Here is a 17,284-nt window from a genome sequence, read left to right as displayed (position 1 = left end):
GTGCATGAATGTGTGTGTGTTTGCATGCACGGCTCCCCACAATGCAAGCACACAGTTTGTGTTTACTGAGGGACAGAAATAACAAGCGGAGTAACGTAAATGGTGTTTGTCGTCGTTTTTTTTCCTTTTTTTCCACTCCATTACTAAACATCTCACAACTCTGCTGTTTGCAAGTGTGTGTCCAAGTGTGTGACTCGGATGATTGTTACCTGTGAAAGTGTAAACTCCATTCAGCCGCACGGAAACTGAGGGAGTGAGGGAGGAAGAGGAGGTGGAGGTGAGGGAGGAGGAGGAGGAGGAAGAGGAGGAGGAGGGAGCGAAGCTTGCAGAGGAGGGAGGGGGAGTCGCCGGAGAGGAGAAGGGCAGATCGGGGAAGAGAGCGTTGGAGAGGACGGTGGTGGAGATGGAGGAGTCAGAGGTGGTGGTGGTCGACATGTCATCGCCGGAGGAGGAGAGGTCGGGAGGGGAGGAAGAGGAAGAGGAAGAGGAAGAGGAGGAAGTGGAGAAGAACTCAGGGGTAGAAGAGGAGGAGGAGGAGGAGGTCGAGAGGTCAGAGGAGGAGGAGGAGGAGGAGGAGGAGGTGGTGGTGGTGTACTCAGCGTCTGGGTCCATGGGATCTTTGGGAGGAGGAAGAGGAAGAGGAAGAGGAAGAGGAAGCGGAAGCGGAAGCAAAGCGCAAAAAAAAAAAGGAGAAAAAAAAAAGAAAAATGGCCACGGATCGAAAACGACACATGAAAAGCGAAAACAAGGGACAGAAGAAGCGCAACAAGAACGAGCGAAAGCGGTTGGATGTGGTGGTGAAGCGGTGCCGGTTGATTGGTTGGTTGGTTGGTTGGTTGGTGATGGTGGTTTGGTTTGGTTTGGATGAGAGGGGTTGAGGGAAAAAAAGAAGAAGAAGAAGAAAACAACAAAGAAAAACAGGAGGAAAAGAAACGAAAGAAAATCAGAAGAGAAAAAAGATGGAAAGAAGTACAAGCAAAAAAAACCACAACAACCGACGACAGAAGAAATAAAATCAAATAAAATGAAATAAAAAACGTGATGAAGAAACGTAAGAGAAGACATCCCAGCCAGTGCACTTTTCTCTCTACATCTCTACATTCATCCCTCTCTTTTTTTTCTCCTCCCCTCTTTTCCCTGCTGTGTCCTCGTTACCTTGCACCAGCAGTGTGTACTCCCCCTGGCTGTTTCCGATGCCGTTGTCGGCCTGGCAGAGGTAGACGCCATTATCTGATTTGTTGAGCATCTCGAAGCGCAGGAACGCACCGTCGGCTTTGGCCAGTGGGGGGAGCTCTCCATCTTTCTTCTCCCACATGAAGGTGGTGGGCCTGAGACATGACAGAGAGAGAGAGAGAAAGAGAAAGAGAGAAAGGAAGAATGAGAGTCCTGAACTGAACTGTACATGTTGTGCACATTTTTGCAAAGGAGCGACTAAAAGTAAAAAGAAGAAAAAAAGAGGTGAAGTAATGAGAGGAGAAGGGAGCTGTGACAAGTGCTGCAGGAGAAAGAGAGAGAGGGGGAGGGAGGAAGTGAAGGAAGAAATGGATGAAGGAGTGAGAAGGCTGGGAGGAATGCAGACAGAGAGAAAGAGAGAGAAAGAAAGAAAGAAAGAGGAGATAAAGGCAGGAGTAGGAGAGCAAAGTGAGAACAAACAGGGAGGGGTGAGAGTTGTCGCATCAAGGAGGAAAAATGATGGAAGGAGGAGGACGGAGGGTGTTTGCTTGAAGAAGAAGAAAAGAGCTCTTAAAAAGAGATGGAAGGAGAAGAAGGAGAAGAAAACAACAGAATGAAGATCAGCATTTCAAATCAGCCCGTGTTAAAAAATCCATTCTGCATAACAGATTGTGTATGAGAGAGATAGCGAGACGTGCCTTGATAAAAGAATCAATTATGTAAATGTGCGAGTCCTTAAGCACTGTACAGTAATTACAATGACGGGGGAGGGAGGGAGGGAGGGAGGGAGGGGTGTGTGGTGGTGGTGGGGGGGGGGGGCAGTCTGAATTGGGGACAGACCTGAGTGTGTTGGACTGATTAATCGTTCTTAGAAATGGGAAGAAGGAGAAAGAAAGAAAAAAAACAACAACTTCATCGACAACTTCAGGTGAAATCACAGCTGGGCGCCGGCTGGTCTGAGATCAGCTTTAACTAGGGTTGCATAGTTTTCATAGTTGTAAACTTTCCATGGGAATTAACAGGAATCTATGGGAATAAACGGGAAAAAATATGAAATGTACTAAATTGAAGGCTGGCCCTTAACAGAGAACTTAAAGGGATAGCATTTTTTTTAAAGTGGAGTTGTATGATCTCCAAATAGCCCCTAATAGAAGTAGCCCCACTTTAAAAAAAATGCTACTATCCCTTTAAATATAGTTGGGGAATATATATTGTAGCATAACCTTGGCTAAAACAACCAGATTTAATCCAATATAGTAAGTAATATTTTACTCACCATTCATGTTTTTGTTGTTCAGTAAAATAATTGATTGTTCATACAAGAATTAAAACTTGATAAAGTTCTACTCACAGATAAATCTGTTGAAATGTCATGTTTTTTAATTGTTTTTTTGTTTTTTTACATGGATGTCTGCTTATGACAAAACAAAATATTTACATTTATGTTTGGATATGAATGATACAGTTTGTTTAAATCATCCCCAATGTCCAGTTAATTCCCATAAATTCCCAATAATTCCCATACATTTCCATAATGCCCATGGAAAGTTTCCAATTTGGAATATTTCCAAAATTCCCCAGTTTAACTTTACTGGAAACCCTGGTTAAACCCTAGCTTTAACCAAACTCAAACTCAAATAATTTGTAAAAATCCAGCTGGAAGACTCCAAGAGGCCGAAACGAAGAAGAAGGAGAAGAAAAAAAAACGAAAACCCACAACAACCCCGTTGCTATTGCTGCTGAGAGAGGAAAAAAAAACGCAATCCCCTCTCAAACTGAGTGAAAGCTAATCGTCTGCTCCCTTGACACCTGCTGCTGAGCAAACACTGGGGAGACTGTGGACTCACTGTGAAGCTCCAAAGTTTTGAATGCGTGTCATTTCAGGAGCATAAACCCTGACAATGCCTAGAAAGAGCTGCAGTGTTCGGCTCAGCTGCACCCGGCTGAATAACACATGAACGCTCCTCCACAAGGAATCTATTTAAATCAATCTGTGTCTCTCCAACACTGTTGTTTGTCTACGTCTGTTACCTGCTGTAAAATTTAAAAAAAAACAAAAAAACAAAAAACAGAATCAGCTGTTGCGTTTATATGCCACCGCCTCCAAATGCTGGTTAATATGCAATTATGTGAACAATTAACTACACATTTACAGGCTGTAACTCGTGTGCTGTTATTAAACATAATGCCCAGAAGTCAATCTCTTGTTATACAGCTGTTAGTTTTAAGTGGCAGGCAGCTGATTGGTCGGACGGCGCTGATGGTGATAACCCATCATGCATCCATCAGGTGTGGGTTTTGCACTTTATATTCTCGGCGGTGAGCTCCGCGTAGGTGGAGGCTTTTCAATTAGCACACATGTATCAATTAAAAAATAAAAAAAATGCTGCACAAAAGCGATGATACGCTTGAAGACGTTCTTTATTGCCGTTACTTTGGTGCTGCATAGTATATCACCTTCTCACAGCTGTAATCATCATCACAGTAAAAAAAAAAACACACGAGAGCTTTTAGCGGCTTGTGTTAAATTATTAATATAAAACGTGTTAAATAATGCCAGTATCCATAATTCGTTCCAACACTTCGTAGGCACACCCATAAATCTGGTGTTGTTTTATATTATATTCGGGGTTTTTTTTTTCATTTCACCAAATCCCCCAAGAAGGCCAACAAGTGCATTAGTCCAACTCTCATCATCTCTTGGTTTCTCCACCCAGTCTGAGACACTCGAGCTTCGGTTTCGACATATTTATAGCAGCTCTAATCAATATTTTTATATAAAAAACAAAACAATGGGTGGAGTAAATAATCTGCAGGTTTTATTCCATAGTTTCTGCCTCATAGTCCACAACTTAAAGGGACTACGAGGTGTTTTCACACTACATTTCCCATGAGCCTCCGCACGCACTGTGATATTCTTGGACCAGCACAAGACGGACGAAAGCGAAAGCATTTGCCAAGAATGTTTTCATTAGTCAAGAACTAAAGTCGGAGGTTTGAAGTCGATCAGATAGCGTCGTAGTTCCGACCATAAACGATGCCAACTAGCCCACCGAGCAGCGTCCGGGAAACCGAAACTAGGAAATGCTGGGCGAGTCGACCCCTAAATAATAATATCAAAATAACTATAAAGACAAAACGATGTAGTTATCGAAAATGGACCCATTAACAAGTGTGAATAACGTAGATTCATCCACATTAATATGACTCTTTTATAACCAAAAGCAAACTCCTCTGGCTCTCTTTAACCATTTCTGAATCCATTTCTCTGTCTCCTCTTTACCCTGCACCAAACAACAGTGAGGAAAGTGAAGCACTGAACTGTTTAAAACACAGATATTTCCCTCTGGAGTCGGTGGAGACCAAAGTGGAGCTAAAAGGAGAGTAAATGCTGCACTTAAATCTGCCAAGGCGGAAACAAACAGGATTTAAAATCAGTGCTAACGCTGCTCTGTTGCTGCTACATGAGTAAGTATGCCGCCGTTCACCAGCATGTTCACCACCGTAACAGGTTCATAAGGTGAATCTGATAACGATTACCCAGCTGGGTGCCGGCAAAGCCAACTCCAGCCAGGAGTAGTGAGTGCATTAGTTGGGGACTATCTAGAGCTGTGGATTAATGTGGATTTATCTGGAGCACTGGTTGAGTATTTACAGCAGCAGGTCAGCGTGTGTAGATACGACTCACAGCAAATAAGATTAACCATAGTAACGGTAGTGTAGCGTAGTGTGGTGGCGTTTCCTGCTTTATTTTGAAATTCCACCTTATGCATCTGTTGTTATTTTAATTTCCTGTCTGTTTTTCTTTGCCACCCGTGTCTCATTAGTAAATGAGTCTGCAGTGAATTAACAGCCAAATGTTTTTACCACATTTCCAGTCGTCATCGTTGTGCTAAGTAACAGTGAGCTCCATGATCTGGTTTCTCATGTTTACCTCTTCTTTCTTTTGTCTTTTTCTTTCTTTCATTTCTTTTTACCTCTGCCTACTGGACTTCTTTGTCTGTTGCTGCCCCTGTTTTGTTTTGTTTTGTTTTGACTCTCGGCCACCTCATTACATTATCCTGCTTGCACCAGTTGTACCTGCGAGCCACCTGGCTGCCTAACTAACTAACTAACACTGTGAGGCCTTGGGTTTAGTTTCTGGCAGCTGCTTCTCAGTCTTCTAGCCCTGCAGTCCGCATCCGCCGTCATCCAGCCCTCCGAGCTGCAAACCTCCGGCAGCGTGACCCTCTCCAGGCCCGTGAGCGCCTCCACGCCGCTTCCAAAGCCGGCTGAACCGTCCTGTCTGTTCTGTTCCTGCTGCTGCCGGGGGCGACCAGCGTCCTGTCGACCTTCAACAGCCCTCGTCTCTACAGGACGAACAGTATGTGGCTGTTGCTTCACCATATCTAAGGGTCAGAGCCCACAATAGGAGGTGTAGGTCATAAAGGAGCCTGTCTCTTAAAGGGATAGTTCAACATTTTGGAAAATTGTGCCCATTGCCATAATCCCTATAGTCACAGCAGTAGGTTCTTTACCTTTAATTGTCGGTGCAAGCTATTTTTAAAACGGCGGAGCAGAGCCGTGAGCTGCTCAGTGCTAGGCTATGGAGACCAATGAGATTTCTTAGTTTCCCTCATCAAACTCATCAAATACACAATCCAACAACTCCACAACGCTCTGGTGGACAAGTTGTGACCTGCACGTTCACCACACTATGAGATAATAACACGACGTTACCACACAGAGTTGTTTTAGAGGGAAATTCATGCAAAACCGCTGATGCACGTTCCCGTCAGGGACAGTTTTTCAGCAGCAGTCTCTGAATTTCCCTCTAAAACAACTCTGTGTGGTAACGTTGTGTTATTATCTCATAGCGTGGTGAATGTGCAGCTCACAACTTGTCCACCAGAGCGTTGTGGAGTTGTTGGATTGTGTATTTGATGAGTTTGATGAGGGAAACCAAGAAATCCCATAATGAGCCTCCGTAGCGTAGTTCTGAGCAGCTCACGGCTCTGCTCCACCGTTCTAAAAACATCTTACACCGACAATTAAAGGTAACGAACCTACTGCTATGACTATAGGGATTATGGCAATGGGCCAATTTGCCAAAATGTTGAACTATCCCTTTATGTTGCCCTGCACCAGCAACCTCCAGTGTGCTCCCACCTTCACCTTCACCTTCACCTAACCACCAATGCCATCTGCCATCCCCCCCCCCCCCCCCTGGCCCCTCAGGCTGTTCCCATGAGATCCCCCAGCTCCAACCTCTGGTTTGTTGACTCTCCACTCTTGTTCCTTTTTGTTTGTGATAAATCTTTTACCTGAATAACTTCCACCTGGGTCCCCCCTATCCCTCCCTCCCCCCCCCCCCCCCTCCCCCCACCAGCTCCGGCTGTGACAGGTATATAGAGCATGAACTGCCTCACCTTTTTTAGTTAAGTCACAGATTATTGTAATCCTGTTACGTCGTGAGTGACCTTGTTTTTCTGACCGTGGCCGTGACCTTGCTGCTCACGTGAGGAAGCCTGAACTCATCCAGTCAAAGTGAAGTTACATGAAGGGACGAGGCCTTTCTGTTGAAGCTGTTGTTATAAGTGAACAGTCTTGGGGAGTTTAAGTGGTTAAATGACTTCAAGAGCAGAAATGTGATGCGATTGCGAGCAGCGCTCCCCGGCCGTTGCTGATTGAATAGATGGGAAATGTAATAGAATGTAGAGCACGAATTCCTCCCGCCGCTATTAAAGCTTAAAGCTCTTTGCTGCCATGCCGGCGCCGCGGAGACAGGAGAGAGAATTCGATATGGTAAGTTATTGTTTTGAACCTGACAGGATGTGACCACGAGGAGGAGAGAGGAGAGGAGCGAGCACCACGGGACGGAGGAGGGTGACGCTCATTGACTTTGATTGGAGGAGGTGGAGGAGGAGAGGGAGTCGAGTGGTTGGGTGTGTGTGTGTGTGTGGCGGAGGAAAGGTGTCGTCGCGGCGATTGGGTTTTGACTGACAGCTGCAGGGGAGATGGAGGGAGAAGGAGGGAGATGGAGGGAGGTGAGAAGGGGGGCATACAACCTGTATCTGATGTGATTGGACACTAGCTCATCCACAAAGCGGCGGTGCACCGAGCCGAGCATCTCTCCACCTCCACCTCCACCTCCTCTCCTCTATCGGCCTGTTGGCTCTCTCTTGTTCGCTCTCCTCCTCCTCTCTTAGTCACTGTCACCAAATCTTTCCCCTCCGCCCACACACCTTCCCTCCACTCCACTCCTCTCCTCTCTGCCCCCCTCTTCCTCCCCCTCTCTCCTGTTGCTTTGTTTTCCTTCTCTCCACCTCTGCTTCTCCTGTCGTTCTTTTTTCATTTTGCAATGACAGCTCCTCTCTTCTCCTCTTCTGTAGCTTCTTCTTCCTTTCTTTCTTTCTTTCTTTCTTTTTTTTTGTAACACGCAGCCTCTGCCACTCAGCAGACGCTTTTATCTCCATGTACTGTGGGTTAAGTACATTTTTAGGACTTGGGGGCGAGGGAGGGGGAGGGGGGGCTGAACTCCTGCACTGTCAAGGCTGCATGAAACCATTTATTACCACAGACTATTTCATATATGAAACATACAGCACATGATTTAAAGGGATAGTTCAACATTTTGGCAAATTGGCCCTAATTGCCATAATCCCTATAGTCATAGCAGTAGGTTCGTTACCTTTAATTGTCGGTGCAAGCTATTTTTAGAACGGCAGAGCAGAGCCGCAAGCTGCTCAGAGCTACGCTATGGAGGCTCATTATGGGATTTCTTGGTTTCCCTCATCAAACTCATCAAATACACAATCCAACAACTCCACAACGCTCTGGTGGACAAGTTGTGAGCTGCACATTCACCACGCTATGAAATAATAACCGAATGTTACGTTGTTTTAGAGGTAAATACAGAGACTGCTTGCTGAAAAACTGTCCCTGAAGGCAACGCGCATCAGTGGTTTTACATGAATTTCCCTCTAAAACAACTCTGTGTGATAACGTTGTGTTATTATCTCATAGCGTGGTGAATGTGCAGGTCACAACTTGTCCACCAGAGCGTTTTGGAGTTGTTGGATTGTGTATTTGATGAGGGAAACCAAGAAATCCCATGAGCCTCCGTAGCGTAGCTCTGAGCAGCTCACGGCTCTGCTCCGCCGTTCTAAAAAACAGCTTGCACCGACAATTAAAGGTAACGAACCTACTGCTATGACTAAAGGGATTATGGAAATGGGCCGATTTGCCAAACTGTTGAACTATCCCTTTAAAGGAAGCCTTCATCCACCGTATCTAAATTGCAGCACAAACAAACAGTTTCTGGTGTAGCAGGTCCCAGTGGGATTCGAACCCCCGGCCGTGGTGCTCTGTTCATGCCTGGCGTTCGTCCTGTCTATACTTTATCGACTCCCCCGCTGCCTGTTAAAGCACGTACGTTACTATGACAGTCGCCTCCCTCTCCCCCACCCCTCTATCTGTTCCACCCGCCAATCAAACTTAACTGGCTGGTCTTATTCCTCGCCTCTCCTGCGATGAGCTGACAGGAGGGGGGAAGAGAAATAGGAGAGGGGGAGGAGGCGACGGGACAGCAGGGGCGGGAGGAGAGAAGACAAGGAGGAGGGACGGGGAATTTAAAAGGAAAAGGTGTGAGGAGAGATAGAGGAGAGTTATAGGGAAGGACAGTGAGAGGAGGAGGATGATGAGCAGAGCGGGGAGGTGTCGTGACAAGACGGAGAGGAGCGAACGAGCTGTGACTGACACAGCGGCGGAGAGATATCCGATGATGGAGGGATGGGAGGAGGGAGGAGGAGGACAGGAGGGGAGGAGAGCAGATCAATAGAGCTGGTTGGCTGGAGGTTCATCTATAATGCAGAAAGGCCAGGGGGAACGAGTGGATTTGTGTGGGCAGGATTTAAGACGCCGGTTGCAGTTTGTTTGTGCGTGTGCATCAGAAAAATAGTGTACACAGTGCATCAGAGGGAGCTTGTCGAAGCAGGTGTTTCTACTAAACGTGTGTGTGTGTGTGTGTGTGTGTGTGTTTCGTGTTTGAACAAGTGACTCCTTGCATGACAAGATGTCAGAAATTGAGCGCGAGCACATAAGAAGACTAAGCACATCAACCCTGAAGTAACCGTCCGTCCCGGAGTGTCCTCCCCGCCGCATCAGTCAAACCCTGCACGACTCCAAACACTCACAACTGATCATGTTTTCATCAGCAGCCTGCAGACAAGCAGAGGCGGACGAAGACGAAGCCTGATGCTGCAGCATCTCACAAAGTGAAATCTCCCACCAACAACTGTCAGCGCCAAGTCTCATCCTGCTGCGACCTCTTGTTTCTATTCAATACTAAACCACAGAGTTAGTCTGAACTGAAAGGGATAGTTCAACATTTTGGCAAATTGGCCCATTGCCATAATCCCTATAGTCATAGCAGTAGGTTTGTTACCTTTATTTGTCGGTGCAAGCTATTTTTAGAACGGCGGAGCAGAGCCGTGAGCTGCTCAGAGCTACGCTACGGAGGCTCATTATGGGATTTCTTGGTTTCCCTCACCAAACTCATCAAATACACAATCCAACAACTCCACAACGCTCTGGTGGACAAGTTGTGAGCTGCACATTCACCACGCTATGAGATAATAACACAACGTTACCACACAGAGTTGTTTTAGAGGGAAATTTATGCAAAACCGCTGATGCGCGTTCCCGTCAGGGGCAGTTTTTCATCAAGCAGTCTCTGCGTTTGCCTCTAAAACAACTCTGTGTGGTAATGTTGTGTTATTATCTCATAGCGTGGTGAATGTGCAGGTCACAACTTGTCCACCAGAGCGTTGTGGAGTTGTTGGATTGTGTATTTGATGAGTTTGATGAGGGAAAGCAATAAATTCCTTTAGCCTCCGTAGCTCTGAGCAGCTCACGGCTCTGCTCCGCCGTTCTATAAATAGCTTGCACTGACAATTAAAGGTAACGAACCTACTGCTATGACTATAGGGATTACGGCAATGGGCCAATTTGCCAAAATGTTGAACTATCCCTTTAACTAGACCTTTAGCCGCTCACGTGTTCGTCCATTCACAGCAAACAAACAGTGAAGCGTCACTGGAGAACATCATCATTGATCTCTACGCCGACACACCACGCACACAATGTGTAACATGTACGATCACGTCGGCCTCTACGTGAGATCCCTGTGAAATCTGAAGATAAATCTGAATGATGTTGTTTCACTTTTCATTGGCACAAACAAAAATAACCACTCAGGTCTTTTGTAAACTGTCTGGAAATGTAGAAACATGACCAATATCTAATAATATCACTGGTTAGTTGTGTGTGACAGATGTTCAGTTCACAGTTGCACTGTATAAGAAATAAATCAGATGTTACTCGAGGTTTGTATTCACATGCAAACAGGTGGTGTGTGTGTGTGTTTCTGTGTGTGTCTTACGTTGGGTTGCCCGTGCCGTCACACTCCAGAGAAAACTTCTCCCCTTCTCTGGGCAAAGTGTTCTGAGGCCGGATCTCCACTACAGGTGAATCTGTACACACACACACACACACACACACACACACAGATAAACAGAGTGTAGTTACAAAGTTACATAACACAGGACTCATAAATGTACAGACGTGCTGCACACACACACACACACATCATCACAGTCCCATTCATCCCCTCCATCTCCATCTCCATCTCCATCTCCTCCCGTCTGCCTCCTGTAGGCGTCACCGTCTCTCTGCCTGCTACAATGACATAACCGCCTTACACAACGACACCACTTCTTTTTTCTTTCTTCCCCCCACGGCGGCGTAGTACCGGCGGCTCGCCCACAGGGTGGCAGCACCGGTACAGTCCAGTCCAGTCCAGTCCAGTCCGACGTAGTAGCTCCATTTATAGTTTCATTTTAAGATGATAACTCGCTCCTCTTATCCACAGTGACTGGACTGTGGCAGCAGCGGGGGGGGGGGGGAGGAAGGAGAAGTTCCTGTGTGTGTGGTCGTTATTACAGCGAGCTAATGTGAAATTACTGGTGCAGAGGTCAAACTGCACAGAGGGGAGATGTGACTATACTGCTCAGTAAAAGAAAAGAGCACGGTGGAAATAAAACCCACGGGCCGTTTGAGGTTTTATTTTATATTTCCCTCTCTCTTCTCCACCTGTCCTCCTCTATCTCCTCCTCCCTCCCTCCCTTCCAGCATCCCCCTCCTTTTGCATTTCCCATTTGACTCACACAAGACCCGCAGAGCCTGCTCGCTCCTCTTGTCCCCCGGGGCGAGAGAGGGATGGTCGACGGCGCAGGTGATGAGGGCGTTGTCGTCTCTGCGGCTCACCTCCAGCGTGAGCTCGCTGCTCACATTGTATGTGGGATCGTCTGGAACGGGCTCAACCACGTCTGGGCGCCCTGAGGCGAGGAGAGATGAGAAGAAGAAGGAGGGAGGAGGGAGGGGAGGGGAAGGAGAAACAGTCAACAGGGAGGTAAAAAAAACCCAGCAAAATACAAAACATATAAGCGATGACAGAGAAACGCTGGTGTAATCAGGATGTGGTGGGTTCATGTTGTCGTATGTTGCTGCAGAGAAGTGCAACAACGACCCCCATTTGTTCCCATTAAATGAAAAATGCCTTTTCTGAGCAGTTACCTTGTGCCCTTGGGTGTTTGGTTCTGCAATCTGTCATTATATGCCACATATACTGTACGTCTAACAATGATGCACTTGCACACATTTCCACAGCGATATCATATCTTCCTCTCTCTCAAAAGCGCTGTTTGTTTGTTTGGTCTGTTTTCCTGCTGACTCATTCGGCGATGTGTACAATCATTATATCCAATAAAACTTTCCATCTCATAAAAACCTGCAGGTCCAAGGACCCGAGTTAGATCTCTGTCGTCTATTTTTTTTTTTTCTTTCAGTGCTTTAAAAGTGCAGAAAAAATGTCTGTCCACCAGTCGGTGAATGGAAATGATTCTAACTGACAGATCTGAGATCATTAATCAAACTAAAAACTCACTGGTTGCTGCTTCTAAGATGTGATTTTTCTCACAGTACACTGAATATAATCTTTGTCTTTCGGTATCTGAGGAGCTTTTTCCACTGTTTTCTGATAATGAAATAATGATGATAATAATAATTGATTTATCTGCACCATTTTCTCCTCTAAAATGGCTAAAACAACAAATCTGTTCAGCATAAGAGGAGTTTCTTCTGGGACCATTAGTTTTTATAAAACCCTCTCAGACTCTCATCCGCCTCGGTTCATGTGGAGAGAATTTCACTCTAAAAATTCACTTTTAAAACAACTTCCTGTGAGTCGACGTTGGTGCGCGTTTCGCTTCTCTAAACGGCGGCGGCGAGACTTTTACTAAATATTCCAGTTAACATCAGTAAACTATGGCGAGCGGATTTAACATTTAAAAGCTAAGTTTCACTATCCAGAATTAACATTGTAGATGTCAACAACGTCTTTCTGACTAGTCGTAATTACATTTTGAATAGTTGGATTTTTCATTCAAGATATCTGTAATTCACTTTTGCCTCTAGTCAAAAAGAACATTTCAGATATCCACAACTACGTTCTTCCTAGGACAAATGCCGTCACTTTTGCCATTCATGTGTATGGGGTTTGTCATTATAGATATCTACAATTCAGTTGCAGATATCCGCTATAGTATGTGAATTATGGATATCTGTAACTGAATTACGACTATTCCTAATTCCAGTTTGAGATATCTACAACGTCATTTTGACTAGTCAAAACTTAATTTAAGATATCTGAAAAGGGACATGTAGATATCTTTAATTGAGGTGAATTAAAGATATCTTGAGCTGGAATTATGACTAGTCAGAATCAAATTGTAGATATCTCAAACTGGAATTATTACTAGTCGTAATTCAGTTACAGATATCTGTAATTCACACGCGGATATCTGCAACTGAACATCTGTAATGACAAACCCCATACACATGAATGGCAAAAGTGATGTCATTTGTCCTAGGAAGAACGTAGCGGTGGATATCTGAAATGTTATTTTTGACTAGAGGCAAAACTGAATTACAGATATCTGCAACACATATCCAGTCTGGCTTTTAAATGTTAAAATGGCACGCAGCGCGCTCATGTTTACCAACCAGGCCAGTCTGTGATATTTCATGCAGAAGGACACCAAAGGGGACGAGAGAGGCTAAAGATCCAACATCGCTTAAGTCCAGCTTTCTTTGGACTCGCTGCTTCAGAGTAAAAAAAAATGCATTTCACTTGTTATAAATACCCCAGAATAGAGTTTCATTCTGGCGAGTAAAGAAAATCTACAGCATCTTAACGGCAATCAGTTGCAGCCACATTTACAGTGATGAAACGGGAGGCTTTAATTAATTATATGCACAGATCTTCTGAAAGACTTTTCCCTTTCAGTTTTCCCCTTTATTTTGCATTTGTGGCAGCCGTTTGTGCAGAGTAAAGAAGAAGTAGAAGCAGAAGAAGGAGCTGGGCAGGCGTTAAGTGGCAGCAGCAGCAGCAGCAGCAGCAGCAGCAGCAGCAGCAGCAGCAACACAGTTCGTCGTATGAAAGCATAAACACAGAGGAGACTGTCATCCAGAGATTGCACTCTATTGTAAGAAAAAAAAAAAATCAAACTGGGTGGTCAGAGCGTGAAAGTGGTTGGTGAATCTAGGAAAGTGGACCAGAACCTTATCACTTTCTCCTGCATGGAGTGACACACACAACATGAACGTCGCACACACGTACATTCACACATGCACACACAAGCATGGGCGCATGTAGGTCAAGCTCATGAATAACATATACACAGAGGAGACAGAGATAGTGGCGGGGAAGCAGATTGGAAAAAAAAACAAAAAAACACACGTGTCGTGCACGCACACACAACACACTCACTTTCTCCCTTTGTCTCACTCCTTCAGTCACTCAGACACACAGATATTATAGCTGCATCCTGGCCCCTCCCCCTCCTGAGAACTCTTCAAATACCACCGGATCTAATGACATCTCTCTTCTTTTATTACCATAAGCAGTCCTCTGACCCGCAGAGAAAATTAGTTTACTTTCCAGGTGCATTTCAAAAAAATAAAATAGAAAAATCTGACGCCAATCAGAGCCAGAGTCTTTTTGTCACTGTCACTCTCTCTCTACACCCACACACCCACACACACATATAAAGCCGGTCTATAGCCTTTATTAAAGACCATGCATCTCCAAAACCAGGCGAGGGAGGGAATGAAAAAAATAAAATCCTGTTTGTTTACCCACCGACTCCTGTGTACAGTATTATTTTTATTTTTTTTAAATCACACAATTGAGTTTTAATAAGTTTTCCAGGCCCAAGGGGTCACGGAAACCGACTCTCACACATTCATTACTGGGAAAAAATAAGATGCAGTTGGTTTCTAAGCAGTGTTTTGTTCCCAAGACAGCTAGTGATGCACATTTACTCATAATTCACATTTTCCTCAATTCATAATTAGATCATCAGGGTTGGGTTTGAATGTCAGCTGCTACTGCACAACAAGCAGATTGGCAACAAGTGGCGTTAACACACAAATGACCAGAGTCTGTCTAAAAAGCCTCAGTTCAGATAAATGTTTGTGTCTTGTTGTCATGCATACGTCTACTACAGACAAACAAAAAACGCCACAATGACAAACTCAGATTCAAAAATAGAAAGTTCATGACTCGCATCTGTCACATCTTTGACCAGAAACACTTCTCTACAAACTGCTCATTGTGTATTACTGTGGATTAGCCGGAATAAACAGGATGAATTCTGTTTATGGGATGTGATGTGATGTTTAAATGCTGTAAAGATGCAAACAACAACACTTTCTCGGGGGAGAGACAGAAAGAAAATCTCCAAACCTGGGCGAATAAGATGAAAACTATAGCAGCTCAGCCATAAGGTAATTTAGATGAACTGAGCCTCGATCAATATCTTGATATTGTTATTAACAATGGGATCATTTGTAGTGTAGTGATGAATCAACAGAGAATTATCACCTGACTGGCTCAGAGCTTTTGGTTTCCATCGCTCTCAGAGTCTCCTTGGTTTGTTTGAGGTCGTTTTTTATCACAATCACAATGTTCAAGGGTTCAGTTTTCTGACTAGTTCAGTTTAGACCTTGATTGACCTGAATGCAAAAGAAGCTGAAGATGCAGAGGATGTTTCTGTCTTCTTTGTGACACATTGTCGTCCATCATCTGTGTTTACACCGATCAGCCACAATATTAAAAACGGCTGAGTGGGTTTTAAAGAGACGAGGAGGAGGAGGAGTTTTGGAGAGCGAACTGTTTTCACACTACATTTCCCATGAGCCCCCGCGAACACGGTGAAATTCTTGGACGGACGAAAGCGAAAACATTTGCCAATTGTTTTCATTGATCAAGAATGAAAGTCAGAGGTTCGAAGACAACCATTATTCCCATGACCCGCCAGGCAGTGTCCGCGAAACCTAAACTAGGAAATGATGGGCGAGCCGACCACTAATAATAATATTAACAAAATAACGATAAAGAAGACAAAACGATATATTTATCGAAAATGGACCCATTAACAAGTGTAGGTAATGTAGATTCATCCAAATTAATATGAGACTTTTTTATAACCAAGTACAAACTCCTCGTTGTCCCTTTAATCTTGTAGCTGATTGGAGAATATGTGAGTTTATTCTGATTTGAAACTTAATTTCAGAGTTTTAATCTTCACTGTGTTGAAGCTCAGAGTGAGCCGCTTTGCCGTTGCCGTCTTGGCAGCGTCCGATCCGTCCGGCCACGCCCTCAAATATATCAAATATACTCAACTTTCAAGACTTTGTACCAAGCTGTAAACATGTTTATTCCTCTTTTAACATCTGAGTCTCTGAGGAATGACTCACTTTTGGAGCCAGACTCGTTGGGTCATTTGAAGAACTGCAGTTTTTGATGTGTATATTTCAGCAGCAGCATGAATATAACTCCAAATTAATGATTATTCATAACGCTTCATGTGGGCTGAACGTGTCAGTGGGCAAATGATTCCTCTGTAGCAGGTTCATGTTTACGAGGTGATAATATGTCAGCCTGTTTCTGTTTCTCTTCTGTGTGGCCCAAGAAAAAAAAAACAGCAGCAGCAGCAGCAGCTAATGCAGGTTTAATGTAAGTGAAAAATATGACACTCAATAAACCGTATGTAGACTCAAGCTAATGAATGAGCTGCGTCTCTGCATCTACATAACCAGCAGACTGTGGATCTGCGATAATGTGATGCAGAGACGATGGCGTATAAAGGTGAGGAAAAATGATTGTTAAAGTGTCAAATATGAAGAAAAAAAAAAGGAAACATCACAAATCAATCGGCATAAATTAAAAAACCCTGCACAGACACAGAACAAGAGCTAAACGCTGCTGGAAAAGGTTAATTATTAGAATAAAAAGAGAAGGCCACACATTTGCTTATTATGTAACCACCATACATGGTCAATCTACTGCATCGATCCTCTATATCACTGCCTCCTTGCATGATTCATTATTATTTAAAAACTGTGGAAAAAGTTTACAACACATCGCAAAGATGCAAGAACATTAAAAAAAAACATACATCATATCCTCAAAGTTTCATTTTTAAAGGGATAGTTCAACATTTTTGTCAAATCGGCCCATTGCCATAATCCCTATAGTCATAGCAGTAGGTTCATTACCTTTAATTGCACATGTAAATATGGGGTGCAGGGTCTTATGTCTTATGTTTTTTATGTTCTTATGTCTCTATGTAATTGAGGTGTATGAAATGTGGGAATGTATGTTAAAGCAGAAGTAAGTGATATATTTGTGTTAATATAAGTCTTAAATAGTTATATCTTCCGTCAGCAATCACTTCTATAGAGTGTTTGGTCTGAAACACGGGTCTGTCAGTCACTCTGCTCTGCTCTGAGCCCAGGAGAAAACATTTATCGTATCCTACAGTTTTTATCCAATGAGGAGAGAGAACGGCATGCAGGGCTGTGTGTGCAGCCAAGGGACGCCGTGAATGTGGCGACGTAGGGTCGAGGACTGTTATGGTGCGTTCAAGGAAACTCGTAGACTCGTGTTTTTCCGTCCTGTGAAGTTGTATCAGTTCGATCTGGTACGAGTTCACAGGTCGGAAGTTAC

The 17,284-nt window shown here is 44.3% G+C and overlaps 1 protein-coding gene across 1 annotated transcript in view; it reads right to left on the bottom strand.

The window, feature by feature from the left end:
* cadm3 (cell adhesion molecule 3) overlaps positions 1-17,284 on the bottom strand; it is a 79,844-nt gene that overhangs the window by 7,645 nt on the left and 54,915 nt on the right. Inside the window, exons 9-12 of the mRNA XM_085804415.1 lie at positions 11,379-11,549; positions 10,595-10,685; positions 1,156-1,328; positions 210-617 (exon numbers count right to left, since the gene is read on the bottom strand). Of these exons, the coding sequence (XP_085660541.1) occupies positions 210-617; positions 1,156-1,328; positions 10,595-10,685; positions 11,379-11,549 (843 nt within the window). The remainder of the gene's footprint in view (positions 1-209; positions 618-1,155; positions 1,329-10,594; positions 10,686-11,378; positions 11,550-17,284) is intronic.

This window comes from Trachurus japonicus, chromosome 17 (assembly GCF_045865225.1).
Source record: "Trachurus japonicus isolate A0001 chromosome 17, Traja_1.0".
In the NCBI taxonomy this organism is placed as follows: Eukaryota; Metazoa; Chordata; class Actinopteri; order Carangiformes; family Carangidae; genus Trachurus; species Trachurus japonicus.
This window is presented reverse-complemented; position numbering and strand designations above follow the sequence as displayed.